Source organism: Malurus melanocephalus, unplaced genomic scaffold (assembly GCF_030028575.1).
Source record: "Malurus melanocephalus ecotype Western Australia unplaced genomic scaffold, MMel_1.1 scaffold_42, whole genome shotgun sequence".
NCBI lineage: Eukaryota > Metazoa > Chordata > Aves > Passeriformes > Maluridae > Malurus > Malurus melanocephalus.
In genome coordinates, this window is record NW_026623274.1 from 1,435,566 (window position 1) to 1,453,434 (window position 17,869).

Here is a 17,869-nt window from a genome sequence, read left to right on the forward strand (position 1 = left end):
TGCGAAGTCTGTAGTAATAGATCAATTAGTGTGTTATTTCTGTAGATTTTTGTTCTTTATATCTGRCTGTTAAGGTAAATCCTGACCAAGGGCTAGAGGCTCCTGAAAAACCAGTTGATCCTACAAGGGGTCCCTGTCCAATGCCATGTGGTACAGTGCAATCTGTGCAGTGTGAGTCATGGCAGAAGAATTGTTTCATTCTCCTTCAGGGATCAGATCTCCCCCCCASTGCCACACAAAACCCACTGGACACAGCTGGTGCAGGCAGTGGTGTCGGGTTCCCCATTCCAAAGTCTTTGCAGCGGAAAAGTGCTAAGGTTCTCCTGAGTAACTGGCACATGTGCCCTAAGGGGAAACAACCTGCTTCTCAAACCAGATGGGATTTCAACAGAACTGTTGCTTTCTCAACAGGTATCCCATAAAATAGAACTTGGGACAAAGCTTGTGGTTTGTTACTTTGTAGTTTGCATCTTTTCTTTCAGTATTGTCTAACATGTCCACCTCCATTCTCTTTTTCATTCTCGAGAGAATCCAGTTTGCTTATCAAGTTCTCTTTCTYTCTCTTTTTCTCTTTTCTCCTTTCCCCCCTCTTTTTTCCCTTTCATCCAGATGGAATGCCATTTGCTTGGTGGGTTGGCCGTGCCAATGAAAAGCACCTTTACTGGGGAGGATCTCTTCCAGGCATTCAACAGTGTGCATGTGGACTGGAAGAAAGTTGTCTGGATATGAGATATTTTTGCAACTGTGACGCAGATAGAGAAGAATGGTAATAATTTTAACGTGTATGATGGTGTCTGTGTGAAGAGCTGGGGATAGAAAGCAGGGAAAGAGGGCTTTAAATCTTTCCTGTTTCACAGTCGAGGAAGCCTGAGTGGCTTGAGTATTATCAGATACAAATGAAAATGAAACTGGAATCTGGGCTTCGGATTTCACCCTAATTTCTTTTTGGAACCAAAGACATCTGGCTGAAGCAGGTTGCTGGCATGGGTGGTCTTCAAAAAAATCTTTCTTGTTGAATGCTGAATCCAGTCGTTCTGTTTGTTTAAAAGTTTTGATTGATGCAACTGTAGCATTGCATGAATAAAGGTTCTGGGAGCTTGGTTCATGGGTGTACGTCAGAGCAGAAAATTGAGGCCTAGACAGCAAAATTCAGGTACAGCTAAGCAAGAARGAGGTACTGCTAAAAACTCTCATGTTCTTCCTATCAAACAGAGTATCTGTATGTGCCTTAACTGTCTTTCACATTGGACCCCAAGCTTTTTAAGGTCAGTGGGAAGAGTTACTTGGCTTTTGTAGGTTTTGGTTCAGTCTCTATGCGAATTTTTAGAATCACAACATAAATATCCAAAGCCTTCCTTGGGTTTGGACCTTTGTTRTGCTCTGATGCTACATGGATTTGGGAAGTCCAGCTCACAATCTTCTGTCATTCTCTGCCCTTTCAGAGACACTCCAGACACCAAGAGCTAGTTGGTSAATTTTCCAATTGTCTTTGAGGGGACTGAAATGCCAGATGAGTGTTGTTGAAGTTTGGAACATTGAACATACATGTGAAAAGTCTGCTCACTCGGTCTCCCTTCTAGACCATGCCTTGATAGGATCTGCTGCCTTTTCTCTGAAAAAAAAAAAAAAAAAAAAAAAAAAGATATTTTAACCTCGATTAGTTCAGAAATTATGAGTAATGGAAGTAGACAAGAAATGTCTTGCTGTCATAGGCTGCTGTGTTTGAAATACTGTCTGAACTAGCCCTGTGAAACCTTGACTTAAAATGAGTAGAAAGGAATGGTAAGAGGTCTTGAAACAAAAAAAAAATTAAAATCAGAAATTACTTGTCACTTTAAGTGYTAGGCTTTTTTGGTTGCCTGATTTCCAGACAGTGTGGTTATTTGCTTGGACCCTTTCTATCCCTGGGGTCACTATTCRCTTTCAAAAATTACAGCTGTAAGGGGATTTCTTCAGGAAGGTATTTATGTAAATACTGACTTATGAATGTGATTTGATTTGAATAGCCTGGCTCTGCATGTTAATCTGTCTTTAATGTTTGGTTATCAGATGTGCTTTTGACAAGGTTTGCACAGGAGCAACTGTTTTTACTGGTGCTTGGCTCTTTTGATAATCCACATTCCATTTTTCCCTACCCAAGCAGAGCGGGGTGTTCTGCTGGCRGGCACTGGGGTTGCAGTCTGAGAATGCAGGGCACTGCACTGCTAGGTCGTACAAACCAATGCGAGATGAAAGCTAAATGCAATTTTAGAATATTTCAGCTGAGTCTCCTCAGGAAATGAGACCTTAACAAGTTGTGCTGTGGGTGTTTATCTCCATTTCCCCACACACAGCCCCAATGATTTTGAACAAGCAGACACGTTTCAAACATCTTGAACAGAGAAGAAGTCTCAAAAGTATTACAAATTACACATTCTGTGAAAATTTATGCCAGGCTGAGGGGAAAAAGCCAATTAAAGCCCACATGAAGGAAGTTAAGAAAGCGTATACTTTTATTAGATTTTGGAAAACCCTCATGGGAGAAAGATGTTGGAAATCATGCATCATTAGCTTGGCAGCTCACAGAGCTACTTGTTTCTCCTAATTCCATGATAATAAAAAGAATATGCTTATGAGTTTCCTCCACTAAACTGCCTACTGTTTGTTGGTTTGGGGGTTCAGTTGCTTAGGTTTTTAATCCATKAAAAATTTTTACTTTGGTAGCATTCTAAATTGGAGGTTGCCTTTATAAAAGCTAAAAAAAGCCTGACCTTTATGAAGAGTTTCTAAACATATGAAATTTCATGCCTCTTGAAGATTGCTTTTGTGTTTCCCTGCTAGAACACTGACCCCTGATATATAACGAGCATTCGAATCTGAAACCTGCTGAGATCTGAACTGTGACTTTAACCTGCTATACATTATAGTGGAAGGAGCAAGACAGCAGTAGATGCATTTATTTGCCTCAGCATGAAATAAAATGGGTGCTGCAGAGTGGAAAACCAGAAAATCATTTTCACTCCTTTTAGATAAATCATGCTGCTCCAAGGTAGGAACTCTCCAGAACAGCTGGAGCGTCCTTCTGAATAGGAGGACAGGCCTGGGATTTTGCTTTGATTTGCTTTCCCTAGACTAAATCTTGGGTGCAGAAGAAGCTACTAATTTCTCAGAGCAGCAAAAGAAATGATAAACAATGGAAARCAGACCTGACAAAGTCCCGAGCCAGGTGTTTGGCAGCACACAATATGCACTTCTAGGCATGCTGACTTTTAAATTATATCTGAGCAGACACCTGAGCCAGCTGCTATTTTTGGGCTCTTACTTGACATCAAGTTARTCCCCCTGGCCAGATGAGCAGGGATGTATAATTAAGCATTCTAGATGGGGAAGGYTTTTGTATTTTTCACCTTTGTTTTTATTAAAGCGTTGTACTGATGGGTATCTTTTTCCATGCAGCTCCTCATCAGACTTTCAAATTCYACAGGGTGATGACAGCTAAATCTGTCTCTGCAAAATAATGGAGCATCTTCATGGCATTTTCTGAGAATAGGGGATCTCTGAKGAGGGTGCAGAGGTACCTGCTACTGCACCCTGTTGTTGACCCAAGCAAGGGATCTGAAAAGGTTAAGAWGTCCTTTGGCTGTAGTGAATACATGCTGCCAAAATACAAAGGGAAATTTCTGACTGCTGAAAGCACTTGCTAATGGGTGGGAATGTTCGTAGAAATCCAGTGGCTTCAAGCTGAAGCTAAATCTAGCTCAGAAAATGTTTTATTTCTCTTTCTTTCCCTTCCCTCACATTGAGAATAGTTAAATGTTGGAACAAATTGTATACAGATGAGACATACTAGTGATTATCTTTCAAAATATATACCCTGTTTCAAATGAAGATGCATTCTTGATTGGGGCAATATGTTAAACCAACCTAAAGAATAAAGCATTACTGYAATACTGACAGGATAGTTTAATCAKTRGATTTTTTGGATCTTCTAATACYTCTCCCAGGTTGTCTTTCATCTCAAGTGAAAAAATTCTCTTGCCTTGGCAATTAAGGTCTTGTTGTTCACCAAAACTCGCATTTAAATGGGAGGAACCTCTTTCATTGTGCTGAAGTGGCTCATGACTGTCCTGAAGTCCTTTTGCTACTTTGGTCTCTCTGGAATCTATTTTCCACTTCAAATGCAAGCCCTTGACTGAAGCCATCAAACCAAACCATGATGACTGTATTCACCTGGAAACCTTGTGAATTGGGAGAATTTTGCACCTTTTTATTTCATACAGGAAGAGAGGCATCTTTGGAACTCATTTTGTACAAGAAGCTCAGGCATCTCAATGAAGTGTGATGGATGGTGTTGATTCCAACAATTATCTGATTGGCCMTCTTTTATTTCTCTTCTCTGGTCTTATTATTCAACCTGGAGGAGTATCCTCCTCTTTTGTCTTCCAGAACAGTCTTCTTTGCTGGGGAACTAAACCTTTGARTCTTGCCATTTCCAAAGTAACATGAGTTCTCCTCTTTATCATCATTTTGGGGCACTACAAGAGCAAGGAAACCACAGGACATTATAAGAAAGAGAGCAAAATAGAGGGCAGATATTAATTTTTTCAGACCCACTTTGCCTCCCAGAGGCATAATGAGTATATCCAGCTCAGTTTGAGGAGGAGCAAAGCCACATGGAAGTGAATGAAGCCTTTCTTGGACGAGCTATATTTGTGCTAAGCTGTGCCAGATCCAGGATGCTAAAACTGGAAGGGCTGAGGAGAGCARGGCAGAGAAACCCTGACGAGCCCAGATTTGACAGGTTTTGTTTGCTCAGCCACTATCCCAGGCTGAATGCATTCCCTGAGAAGCAGTGCAGGCCACTCCAGCRAGCCCCAAGCTCATAAATAAATGCTGCCAGAGGTGACCCAGTCTGTATAGAGTTGTCTTGGATCTCTGCTGTCATGACTGCATTTGTCAACAACCCAGAAGAGCTGACTGTGGAGAGCTGACTGCAGCAGGCCCCTGAGGTGTCAGGAATCAGTTCATTACTATAATTACCAAACTCTGTATCTCTAATTCAGCCAAAAACAGGCACTGCATCTTGCTTCCAACTGTTAGGTATGTTCCCTTCTGCTGGTGTTTTTTACTTTATCGTAACTGCACGATGTTTTACCCAGTAAAGCATTTTTGGATACAGCTCAGGGGCATAGCAATTAAAATGTATTAATGTAGATTATTAATATGTCCTGCACAGGCCTCAGAACTTTTCCTGTTGGAAGCCTGTTTCACRGGCCCCATTCCTTATGTGCATCCTTGCCATCTGCTGATGACAGTATTCCTTTCCCCAAATGTACGGTATTCCTGAAATCTGTACTCAGTGGCTGAGCTACTGAGGCTCAGATCCCGCCAGAGTTTCCATTAATGTGCAAGAGGAAAACATACCAATAGGGGATCATATGAGAATAAATTAYATTTAATGGCACCACTGTTCTACCATCTGTTACAAAAAATATGGAAATGGCTACCTAGAGATTAGCGATTTATGATGGCTCACACTGCTAGGACACCATAGAGAGAGTTTTGTTGAGCATGCTTTTAGTAGTAGCCAAGGAAGAAGAAAAATAGTTTCATAATATTATCATCAAAATAGTCATTTGTCATTTACAGGTGAGTCTACCTCTACTGTACCTTGAAGTATTCAGTTGCTTCATTATCACCTTTAATAGCTATTTTTTTTCATCTTTTTTTGAATTGGTCCCATACTTAAAGCATTTGTGACTTGATGTGTGACTTACCTCATGGCTTATTGAGGAAGTCCTTTGGGTAGATGCAGGCATTAATCTTCAGACATGGACAAACAAATGACATCCAACTGTATTTAATACCCACAAACAAAAATTTTTCAGTGATTTAATTTAAAGGGCATTATTGGATTTGTTTGKTTTGGGTTTTGCTTGTGGAAAGAACAAATTGAGACTAGCCTTTATGCAAAGAGCTCAGAGAACCATCTGTTTGTTGAGGGTTGTTTCCACCCTCAAAATGTTCAGATTTTCATCTGATTTTGTGCCAAATCGAGTGCCAAAGCAGGTAAGCAGGAGGTCGACATCCCAAGTTTATTAATTTATTCATAGCATTTTCTGTGAGTAGAGGACTCCTCTCAGAAAAGTGATAAAACCTGCCGTGATTTTTGTGAAATCAGGGCTTGAAGGGTGTGTTTGGTGGAAGCAGCCACAAAGTGCAATGTTAATCCCAGTAAGGAGAAATAAAGTAKTGGGTTTGGCTAATCTGACAAACAGCTGTGGAAAAGCAAATATAATCTGGTTTTAAGATTATGTGAACTGCTGAATTAAAATACATGTAAGTAAAAAGGAGCTCTGGGAACAAGTAAAAAAATAATTAATCTAATAAAGTTTTACTTTTGTTTTAAAAAAAAAATCATGTATTTGCACATCAGAGTGCAGGTGCTTATTATCAGAAAAGAGCAATTTTATTTGGAAAGTGTAGTACATGAAAAGTGATACCCAAGCCCGCTTCAGGCAAAATTTTAAATATTTTGTCCAAGCCTTGGTATATTGTTTTTTTTTAAATGCCACAGCAGTGCATCCAGGAAGTTACTGTGCAGGAACATGAAGCTCTTTGCTCCTCTCTCAGGAATAATACACTGTATTGGAGAGGCTGCCATGGTGTGCCACATAGAGAAGTGGAATCGTGGTGCTTTGTAAGAAATGGAGTCTGGAATAAGTGTAACTTAAAGAATATCGGGAATTTGAAATACAGACACTTCCACTCCTTTTCTGCTTTTCTTAGCTGAAATAGCTTAGGTGTTGACTTTTCACCAAAACCTGGATTTCCTACTCTGAAATAATAATAATTAGCTAAAAAAATAGATATGTTGTTCCCAACACTGACACATTCTCTGAAGGACAGAATGTTTTTCTGAYAGGTTTTTCAGTGTCTGCTTGTATGAAAATACGTATCATTATATGAGGGGCTTTTTTCCTGTGTGTGAGAGAATAAAATGCATAAAATGTGCTGTTTGAGTTTGAGGAGAAGCTTGATTGAGTTTTCAAGGCATTAACAAAGAAGTGAATATTTTTATAAATTCCAGAATATTTTTTCTCTCACACTTGAGCTATGCTACTAAAGTTTGCTGTGACACTGACATATAAGTAGTAGAAATTCAGTCATAAAATTTGATATAAAAGAACTTCATGCAATACAGCAGAATATCGAATAAGCAATGCAGTTCAGAGATGTGGAATAGATATCTTTAAAATGTCACCATTTCGTGGTTTTTTGTAGATATTTTGAGTGCTAGCTGTAGAAATATACTGATTTTTATTTTAGTGCAGATCATAGCTAGTAAAAAAAACTGCACTATTTTTTAAATGTAGATAAATTTGCAGGAAAACTCCCTAAATATTTTGCAGTTTTTGAAAAGTTTTATTTAAAAAAAAAGAAAGCGTCAGTTTAGTTACTCTTGTATGTTGAATACTTTATCATGCATTTCTATGGATCTTTCTTTCATTCATTCTCCCTACTCTTCTTCCTCCTAGAAGGAGGAATGAATACCTTATTTAATAATCTTCTGAAGAAATACTCAAATAATGTAGCTTTTGTCACAGCTGTTTCATAATTTGTTAAGAGTATTTACGCTAACTTTAAAATATTGATCCACTGAGCTGTAAGAGTGTGATACTGCAGAGATTTGGAGACCATGTACCTTTGATTTGTACATGTTAGCTTTACTTCTGAGTCAGTGTTGAAGGCCTCACTCTGCCTCGTGCCTGGGAATTTCATCTCGCTGCACTTTGTCTGTAATTATTTGCATGTCAGACACCCACTGGAGCAAAAATAAAATGTTAACGTCGGAGAGGGTACCTCTCCTTTTCCCTCTGGCATTATGAGACAATTAACYGTGCTGCGTGCAATTAGAAGCAATGAAAAATAAATGCAATGTGYGGAGCCTTCATGAAAAAGATCAAAATACTCCTATTTTTGTCTAACATTAATCAGAGTAGAGCATTTAGCCAAGCAAACATTTGAGGCTGTGTGTCAGGGCACAGCTGCAGTGTTTGTCCTGATTATTATTTCTTTGCTAGAAGTCTGTGTCCCTTCCCATATCTGGAATTATACTGAGAGGTACATTTATGGAAGTTGGCATTACAGGCAGGATATAGGCAGGTCTGGGATCCTACCTGGAATGTTGGACTATTTGGCAGTAGTGTCAYTCTCACAGTGGTACCTGTTTCCTGAGGCATGGAGTTACACCTGCCTGGAAGAGCAGTAGTTATAAATTTGGGATTATTACTATTTTGGATGTGCTGCCACCCCCATGTGCAGGATGTAGTTTTTCACCTGTGAGCAGACAGGTGAGTTGGTTCCAGACCCTGCACACAGCTTCCTGGGCCATGCAGAGGTGGAAATCCTTTCWCAGAACTATTGAAATTTGTTTCCATGAAGGATGGATGCTCTGCCATGCTTATGTGCCCGGATGTACAGCAAACCTTAACCCTGAGAACAGGAGAAGAAAAAACCCTCACTGTGGAGATGAGATTCAGCAGCATTCACCTCTCTGCTCTCCATCGATGGAGAGAGGCCTGGAAAGGGCAATTCTGCTCTGGTAAGGTCAGGGCTGGTGTCTGAGGGACCCAGCTGAGTTCAGGGAGTGCAGGGGGATGAATGCAATGTGCAAACCCTGCCACAGCCAAAGCCACTCGGTTGGCTTAARGACCTGTCATGAAGCATCACGCCGCATTTGAGGACAACTTTTTGTCCAGCTGACTCGGAATAAAAACAAAGAAATTATCTTTTAGGARTCAATCTTTCTTTTCTCTTCCTTTCTAGCAGCCATGTGTAAGTTAGTTGCAGCTGAAGAACAAGCCCAGCTAAACAAACACGAGGAGTCTGACAGTGCAGTAAATCATCCTTCAGTGTTTCAGTTGCTGAACTGAAATGCCCATTGGMGTGCAGTGCAGAGGATTGATTCAGTCCCAACTCACTCTGCCAATTCAGCCATTTGTGCAGTGTGCAGGGTCACTCATGTCCCAGCCATCTCGAACTTGGATCAGTAATTGTCTGGTTTCTGTGCTRGCAGTGTCTGGATCAGCCATTGCCCGTCCTCTTCCTGTTCGGGTAAAGCACAAAGCCAGCACAAACACCCTTATCTGTCTCCAGCTAACTTTACAGAAATGYAGACTTGGATTTAGACCTGATCCACAGAAATACCTCCTGCTGAGGAAACCCAKTAGAGCCCAGCTTACATTAATGCACATTAGTCAGCATGGCAGTGCTGTTCCTCAGCTTCACAGCAGTTCTGCACAGCTRAGGCAGGTTTACAGCCCATCCCAGACAGGATCACCTATCCAAATKATGTTTTCTGTGGTCAGTATTGCATATGAACCTAGAGCAGACATGGGAATGTATTAATCTTAAACAGTGTGTACTTGTTATAATTCTTCCAGGTAATTCTGCTAAAGTTCTTTCATCTTWAAGTAAGCATCTTTTAAATATTGCYTTGCATGAGGARTGCTGGGGGGKTTGTCTGTGGTTAATYTGTCTCCTTCTGTTTGTGTATTAAAATCCAGGACAAATGATACCGGCCTCCTTACTTTCAAAGACCATTTGCCTGTAAATCAGATTGTGATCACTGACACAAACAGATCAAATTCTGAGGCTGCTTGGAAAATCGGCCCCTTGCGTTGCTATGGAGACAGTGAGTACTAGCTCTTCTCAATTTCCATAGGTACAGAATGTTCCTTTTTTCCTGTTGTTGTTGTTGTTGTCCTTTTTTATAAAAAAAACCCTGTTTCTCTGATGAAAGGTGGCTTTCCACACGCAGCTTGCAGCTGCTGTCCTGTGCCAATTAACTATAGAGAAGGGGGTTGTGTTTGCAGGGCAGTTCTGGAATGCTGCTTCCTTCAACACCGAGGCCTCCTACCTGCACTTCCCCACGCTCCACGCCGAGGTCAGTGCGGACATCTCCTTCTTCTTCAAAACTACTGCTGTGTCCGGGGTGTTCTTGGAGAACCTTGGGATTAAAGACTTCATACGAATTGAAATAAGCTGTAAGTTTCACTGCTCAGAAATCTTGGTGTATTTGCCCAGTTTGACAGATGCAGAGAACTGGGAAGGACCATATTTTCTGGTGTCTTGAGATGGTTGGAGGTACCTGGAGATGATAAGATGGAGACATAAAGGCTCATTTATCTAGAGTTACCTACCTCTCCTGTCAGAATTTCCCTGTATAGACTTGGTCATTACACTTAATCTTGTTATGGCGAGGTTTATCTTTCTTAAACAAACAAGTGTATGAATTTATTTTTCCAACACTGATACTTATTTTTTGCTCTTAAAAAAAAAAAATACTGGTGAGATGTACTTATAGGTTGCAATTTTAGTTGAAAGTTGAAAAACGTAATGCTASCATTCTGATGGTTGCTTTTATTTCTATATCAGTAACATACCCAGTCTGATGCAGTCAGAGTGTTTCAGAGGAGCTCTGTGTGTATGATAGAGCTACGAGGYGAGAGTTTATGAAGGACAGGACACTAATGCAAGATAAGTTAGTCACAGTTGTAATGGATCTTGRATACTTCAAAATCTATTAAGTGAGTGCAGTGTAACTGCTACTCGGTGTATAAGGAGAAGAGCGGGGAATTTAATTAATGAGATTTTGCCTCACTCCTGTTGTGATGACTTCAAACATTTATTAGTGACAAAATAGTACAGAGGCTTTGACATGAAATATGATATGTGTATTCCAGATTCTGTCAAGCTTAGGGAAAACAAACTGAGTGCTATGCTTGTGATAATATGCTTATAATAACCCMAAAATAAAATTTAATAAAACAGAGCCCCAAGGCCCTCCGATTCATTAAACCAATGGTAAATGTCATGGTGCATTATCACAAGGTAATGAGGTGTGATTTGCTGTTAATTGCACATGAAGGTCCAATTTGGTTGTACTTYAGTGTACTGCATTTTATTCTCGGGGATACAGGAGTAAAAATGGCATCAAATATAACAAATACTGTAAACTAAGAGGATTGTTCGGTGAAAGCTTCTGAATGTGTGTTACATCTGTACTCCTAGAGAAATGAGTTGTTTAAAAGTTTGGGGAAAATCTTKTAGGCTTAGGCTGCTCATCAGTAGTTTGTTGTTGTGCTTCTTGCTGCCAGATGGAATTTGCAGTCTAAAGGGTTTGTATCAAGGAAGCTCCACCGAGCAGCCGCTTCACAGGGAAACAACTTTTCAGCAGGTGCAGGGGCTCAGAATAGATCTTTGCCTATCCCTGTGGAGCATTTCCTATCTTAACTATCTAAGAAGCAGCTTCCAAAACCTGACCTATCCAATTCTTTGGGCTTGAAATAACAAGGTTTTTATGAATTTTCAGTCTGCAGCCTTCTGGTTGTGTGATCTGCAAAGCTGGTTCATGGTTTTCCTGGTGCATTTAGCATTTTAGGAAGTGGAAAATTATCAGTAGYAAGAATGTTAAAAATTTCTAGCCCCTTTTAGGCCTCCAGCAGAGCAAGGTGGACTCCTTTATSTGGCTTTTGTTTTTCAATTATTGTCCTGTTTCTAGGAGCCTTATTATCTCTAGCTGTGTGTTTAGGATCACCAGTTAATAAGTTTTGCTCCTCTATTTTTTTCATGTCTCTTGGGTCAGACTTAGGCAAACAAATACTTGTAGAAATCTCTCATATACACACAGCCAAGTTATGTAATTGTTCAGTACTTGTATTTTGAAAGATCTAGTTGGAAAGATTTTCATCCTTTCTCCCATCTTAACATTATTTGTCCAAAATCTTTTGGGACCATTGTGTGACTTTTGTGCAGCACTTGGCACTTTTACTTCAAAAAGGAAAGWGCCATTTCTAGAGCACTGTAATTGTTRCAGCAACAAAAGATGGGTACCCACAACGAAACATAATCACAGCAGAGATCAAGCAGTGAGGCTGCGGACTTAAATTGATGTATAAGCTGCTGCATAGGAGATGGGAGGTAAATGATCCTGTACTATTTGCTGACATAAAAGTTAATGGACCCTCTATTTATGTAAGATTTCTTGATGTCAAAACCACGATTTAATTCAGACCTTCACTTTGTCTTCACATCTGTTTATCTCCTCCAGCCCCCAAGGAGATCACCTTCTCCATAGACGTCGGGAACGGCCCCACAGAAGCCACTGTGCAGTCTCCCACACCCCTGAATGACAACCAGTGGCACTACGTCCGGGCTGAGAGGAACCTCAAGGAAACCTCTCTGCAGGTGGACAACCTCCCCAAGAAGGTCCTGGAGGCCCCTGCTGAGGGACACTTCCGCCTGCAGCTCAACAGCCAGTTATTTGTAGGTAGGGACCATCTCAGGGTTCCTGTAGACATCAACAGTGTGTCCATGTCCATACTTTGGTAATGAATGCTCACCTCACCACTGAGCTTGCATGTGGTGGCTTGATTTTGSTTTCTGTTCTTCTGCTCCCGTGTAGGCTACATGAAATGAACCCAAACAACTGCCTTYACACTCAGAGCACTAACCATGGTTTAACCATGCTATCCTTAATGGTATTTTTAGGGTCATACTCTTGAAGTGTATTTATTGCCAAAGAGTTGATAGTGTTTTTTCTTGTGTGGCAYTAGCTGTGTAAATTGCTGTAAAAAGGTGACTTCTCTCCTTAGGCACAATGTAAAAGTCACAAATCTGTCATGCAAGTTTGTGGGACCAGGCCTTATGAAGTCATTAAAGTCTTCATTAGGCCTTCAAGCAGGACTACTGAAACCCTTGTTTGGCTCAAGAGCCCTCGAGTGAGAGAAGTATGGACACAGTCAGTACAGATACAGTTGTTTTACCTGAAAGTGATTTTTCAAAAGAGAAAAAAGAGGAAAAGAAAATATCTTTACATTCATTTTGTTTACTTATTGCCCTTGCACAAGAAACCTGGATTGGGACTAGTTTGTATTTGATAACATGATAATGGATTACAAAGGGAATTCTCTCTTTTCTATATTCAAATGCTGTCTTTCTGAGTAATCTGCTCAGTGATGGAGTGGGCTGTAACTGTTGTTATGCAGGGCCATTCAGGTAACTTCTGATTTCTTAAGGATYCTCTTACTTAGCTGAAATGCTGTAGCAAACCTCAATGTGTCAACACATTTCAATAAAGTTTACTTGTATATTCATACCCTTGTACTTAAGTAGCTTTTGGGATATTTATTTGAGCTTTATATTGTGTATGCRTGGTAATTGCTGGGCTCTGAATGTAAAGAATTAATCTGTTAATGAATAGATACGGCAGCATCAATGCCAGGAGTCCTTACCACACAGCTGTTGATTTATATCTTAAGTGATCTCTGCTAGACTCAGCTGGAGAGGAGAACTCACATGAGGGAGGTTTAAGACTGTCACAGTGCAAGGTTTCTGTTTTCTGTTATGAGGCTTGCTGCTAATCACTTGTTTTTCAAATACTGGATTGGTCCTCAGAACATGTTCTGTGGGGGGCCAGGCCTGGAGGCAGCAGGCTTGGGCTGCCAGACACCTTAGAAACATCAGAGAAATTTAGCCAAAATACTGCTTCCAGTGAGGTAAATTAGAGATTTAGTGACTGAATAGACTGATGCGKTTTTTTGGTTGTTTCTTTCTAAAGGACTAAATATGATGGGTTTATCATAGAGCAGGCTATGCTTTAAGGACCTGGTTGGACCAGTTGGTTCCAGCAGTCAYTTCCAGCTGATTGTACTCTGAATGTATTGAGTGTTTACAGCAAACTCTAGGATAGAGGGTGTTTATTTGATCCAAGATGTGAAAAGTTCTCACTGTGCAATAAATATATTGCATTCTGTTGTCCATCCACACTTTTACTGAACCATGAACAACRGGGACAGAAAAACAAATGGGTTTGGGAGTGCTTTTTCAGCCCTTAATTCTGCCAGACTGAAGGCCAAAATTAYCTGTGACTCGCTAAGTTTTCCTAAGAGCTGTCAGGAGAGTTGGAAACCTGGGCAGCCTCCTGATTCTGGCACTATTTGTCCCTGGGTGCTCCAGGGAAAGGTGGCAGAAGTCCAGCAACACACAGATGTGACATAATTTGTCTCTACTGAAAGTCTCATTCCAGTCTCTAATAAAAAGCTGCTGATTTAATACCTCAGCCATGCAGAGAGAATTTTAACCCATGTGAAAAATAAATGTATGAACACCATTGTAAAAAGGAAAGAAGCAGCAGCACATTAYATTACTCCCTACTCCCCCTATAATCCACAACATATTTGTCTCTGCAGCATTCTGCATACTGACAGTGATTAAGGGGTTTCCAGCCTTAATGACTCTGTGTGGCAGGCTTCTGAGATAGCTCTGTGTGTGTGAGGTGGAAGAGAGAAATTACTTTGCATTGACACTGCACTCAAACAAGCTTGGATTTTAATGCAGCCTAAAGGAGTTAGAAAACCATTTCTCACTTTGTTTTAGTGGGTCTTGGGTATCTAACAGCTTCTGGCTGCAGTATAACCCTCAGTCAGAGCATGGATATCCCTGCACCTGGCTGGGCTTCTGATTATTTGAAAAAAATACAGTAGAAGGAGCAAACCCCAAATGAATGCACAGCCTAGGGATTATCAACTGCACCAAACTGCTCACTAACCAGCTAATTTGGCAAATCACTGGCTCAGAAGGGGCAGGCAAAAACCATTCCTTTCAATGGACAGTMGATTTTAGCACTCAAAATGTGTGACCCAGTCCAGCTATCCCTGTGGTCCTGCAGCAGTTGTGTCAYCATCTCCTCTCGTGGCATAGTCTGAGATGAAGCTGTGTCTTACTTGCTGAGGACGGCATGAGCATAAAACTGTCATGGGGTTCGGAAAGACTGTCCTCACAGATCACTTTGGGAACAGGGTTTGAACTGAGACTGGTAACATCAGCAAAGCAAAACAAAAAATCCTGGGAATTTAATCTGATGTACTAAACTGTGGTCAGAAGTCTTTGTGCTATTCATTTGGTACGTTTTGGGAATTAGCAAAGCTAAATGTCTGAGTTCCTGGTTTTGTCCCGGGAGCAAGTGAGCAAGGAATGAATCCTTGGGTGAATCTCCTCTGTCTGTTGTAGGCAGTAGACAATCTAAAGGCAACTATATAACCCAGAGAAAGTCAATATCTGAGAAACTTTCTCTGGAGACCAAGAGGAAGAATGATAGAAAAAGAAGGTGTTTGTTTTAAAAGCATTTGTAATCACCTTGAAATATTTTGGAGACCAAGAGGAGGAATTAATGCCTAACTCTTGTATGTTTTCTACATCTTTCAGCTTGGCACTAGAAAGTGTGATTTGGGGGGTCTTCTGAGGAATATCATAGCAAGTTCTCCTATTCCTGATTATGATTCCTATGCTTCTCTGCCCTTTTCTTTGTATCAGTTACACAAAGCAGGGATGCTTCTAATAGTTATTTTCAGCCTCCCTAATCCAGTTTCTACTAACAAAAAGTCCTTTGTGTTTTGTTTTTCTTTAAAGCAAATCCTCAACTCATTGCTAGAATGTTAATTATTTAGCCAATTGTGTCACCAAGCTAAACTGTGAGTGCTCAGTTGAGAGCTTCTTGTCCCCTYCTGTCAGACTTCCCAAAGGCTCCTCAGAAAAATTCGGCTGCATAAACACCTTGCTGAAAACATCATGGCTCATTTGACTGTCACCTCCACTCAGCAAAGTACACCCTTAACCTTGATGTTTATGGTCCTTAGACTTATCCTAAGATATGTTTTCCTGAATAAAACATTTTGGTCTCATCCATTAAAGTGTCTAGTCCATCAGGCTCCATTTGAGTAGGAAGAATCTGCAAAGTCTACTTAGGGTAAGAGTTCTGTGTGTTTGTTTTCAGTTTTTCCTCTGCTTTGCAGGAATGTATTTAAGATTAAGTGTAGTCAGTTGAAGAAAGCTGTCCAAAATAAGAAATAAATTTGCCTTATCAATACTGTGTGGGTCTAGGATCATGTAGTTGGTCTGCATTAAGCTCTATACTCTCAAGAAAATAGAAGAAGAGAAGAGTAGGAAACTTCACATGGCTTTCCAAAGTGCTTTAGAGTGCAATAAGAATGAGTAGTGCAATAAACATGATATCCATAGAACAGTTAGCAATAGTTTTTACTATTTTTTATATGTTATGGCTGGGGTTTGTATGTGTGCAGAGAAGAGGCAAGGAAACTGTCATTGTAATATATAGCTGCCTCCAGTAAAAAGCAAACAGAGTAATCAGTAGCCTTAAAGAAAAGTATGACAGAATGGTGTAGTAGGACKCTAGGCCTTGAGTGAGGTTCCTTTTCAGACTATTGCTGCATTGTCTTTAGTTTGCAGGCAACTTGCTTTAATTAATTTAAGGAAAAAAACAAATGCTCTTCTGCAAGGGCTTATCAAGTGATGTAATCTCTAAAGTCATACGCCTTGAAATTTAGCCAACTTCTACAGCAGAATAATAATTTCTTTCATACTACTTTTGCAGAAAAATCACCAATAAAGCTAGCTTTTAAAAGTCTGCAAATGGTGATAACTCCTGAACCAGAATTAGGTTTCCTAGGAGCAATCAAAATTGCAGTATTTTCAAAAGCAAAACACTGGCAACTGCCAAAAAAAACCTCCCTATGATAAGCAAAATGGCTATATTTTCATAGAGAACTTCAGCAATCATCATTATTATGATTGTCAGAGATTACCTCTTATGGGAAAAGTGCCTTCATTGTGACACTGTTAGCAGTTTCATTTGACAGCTATGGAGCCAGTTACCTTGTAGAGGCTGAACTTCCCTCYTGCATACAGGTCTGGTCTTCAGGAAGAGATGCAATTATGTTTAACCATTGTAATAAACAACACCTCTGTGAACTGAACTCGTGTTTCAGGCCTACACCAGCCATGTACATGCAGCACATCAGGCTGGGCAGTCATGCATGAATTCAGACTCAAGTTGTTCCCTTTCAGCCAGCAGGCCTGGTGCTGAACGTGATTCATTCCTGCTCTGTGCACTCATCAGCGTGTGTGACTCCCCTGCTGCTGGGATTAAGGTGTTAGTTGGACTAAGGCAACAAACAGAAAAGAAAAAAAAAAAACCAACAAAACCCCAACATTTTGGTGTTSGGTTTCTCATGTATTAGGTGATATGCAGACACATGATAAAGAAGCTAATCTTTGTCCCAAATGAATTTGCAGTTTCAGTGCCAAACAGCACAGTAGATAAGCCAAAAAAAAGAGAAGAATGACAAAAAGAAAGTGTCACATACAGCTTTCTGGTCCTTTCATAAAAATAGAGACTTTTAGTTTGCAGGGCTGTCCATCTGTCATCTTTTGCCACTGTATGCATTGATATATAATATTTTTAAAATTTGTGGCTTCATATTTGTACCTCAGGATTGAACTTCGTGGCTGTGATTAATGTGCAGGCTCACCAGTATGTGCATGTCTGCTTTTCTCTCTTTTTCAGGGGGAACAGCTTCCAGACAGAAGGGCTTTTTGGGATGCATTCGATCTCTGCATTTAAATGGACAGAAACTTGACCTGGAGGAGAGAGCTAAAATGACACCTGGTGTTAAACCTGGATGTCCAGGACATTGCAGCAGTTACGGGAACCTGTGCCATAAYGGAGGAAAATGTGTGGAGAAGTATAATGGTTACTTCTGTGATTGCACCAACTCAGCCTATGAAGGACCTTTCTGCAAGGAAGGTAGGGCAGCAAACTTTGATCCCAGAACTTTAGTGTTTTAATAACATTAGTGTTGCCATAACACTGAATTACAGAACCATGTCAGCTTGGTATCCCCATGTTGCAGGATGTTTTGTTACCAGATGTCCCTTCAGTGTACTAGGCTCTAAGACCTCCCTGTGTTGACTTCAGTGTTGCCCTCAGAAATTAAAATGCTGTTGGTTGTACTAGTAAAGTTTATGA

The 17,869-nt window shown here is 40.4% G+C and overlaps 1 protein-coding gene across 1 annotated transcript in view; it reads left to right on the forward strand.

Moving 5' to 3' along the window:
* CNTNAP5 (contactin associated protein family member 5) overlaps positions 1-17,869 on the forward strand; it is a 223,082-nt gene that overhangs the window by 171,956 nt on the left and 33,257 nt on the right. Inside the window, exons 14-18 of the mRNA XM_057364809.1 lie at positions 610-766; positions 9,549-9,676; positions 9,858-10,028; positions 12,095-12,313; positions 17,408-17,647. Coding sequence (XP_057220792.1) covers positions 610-766; positions 9,549-9,676; positions 9,858-10,028; positions 12,095-12,313; positions 17,408-17,647 — 915 coding nt within the window. The remainder of the gene's footprint in view (positions 1-609; positions 767-9,548; positions 9,677-9,857; positions 10,029-12,094; positions 12,314-17,407; positions 17,648-17,869) is intronic.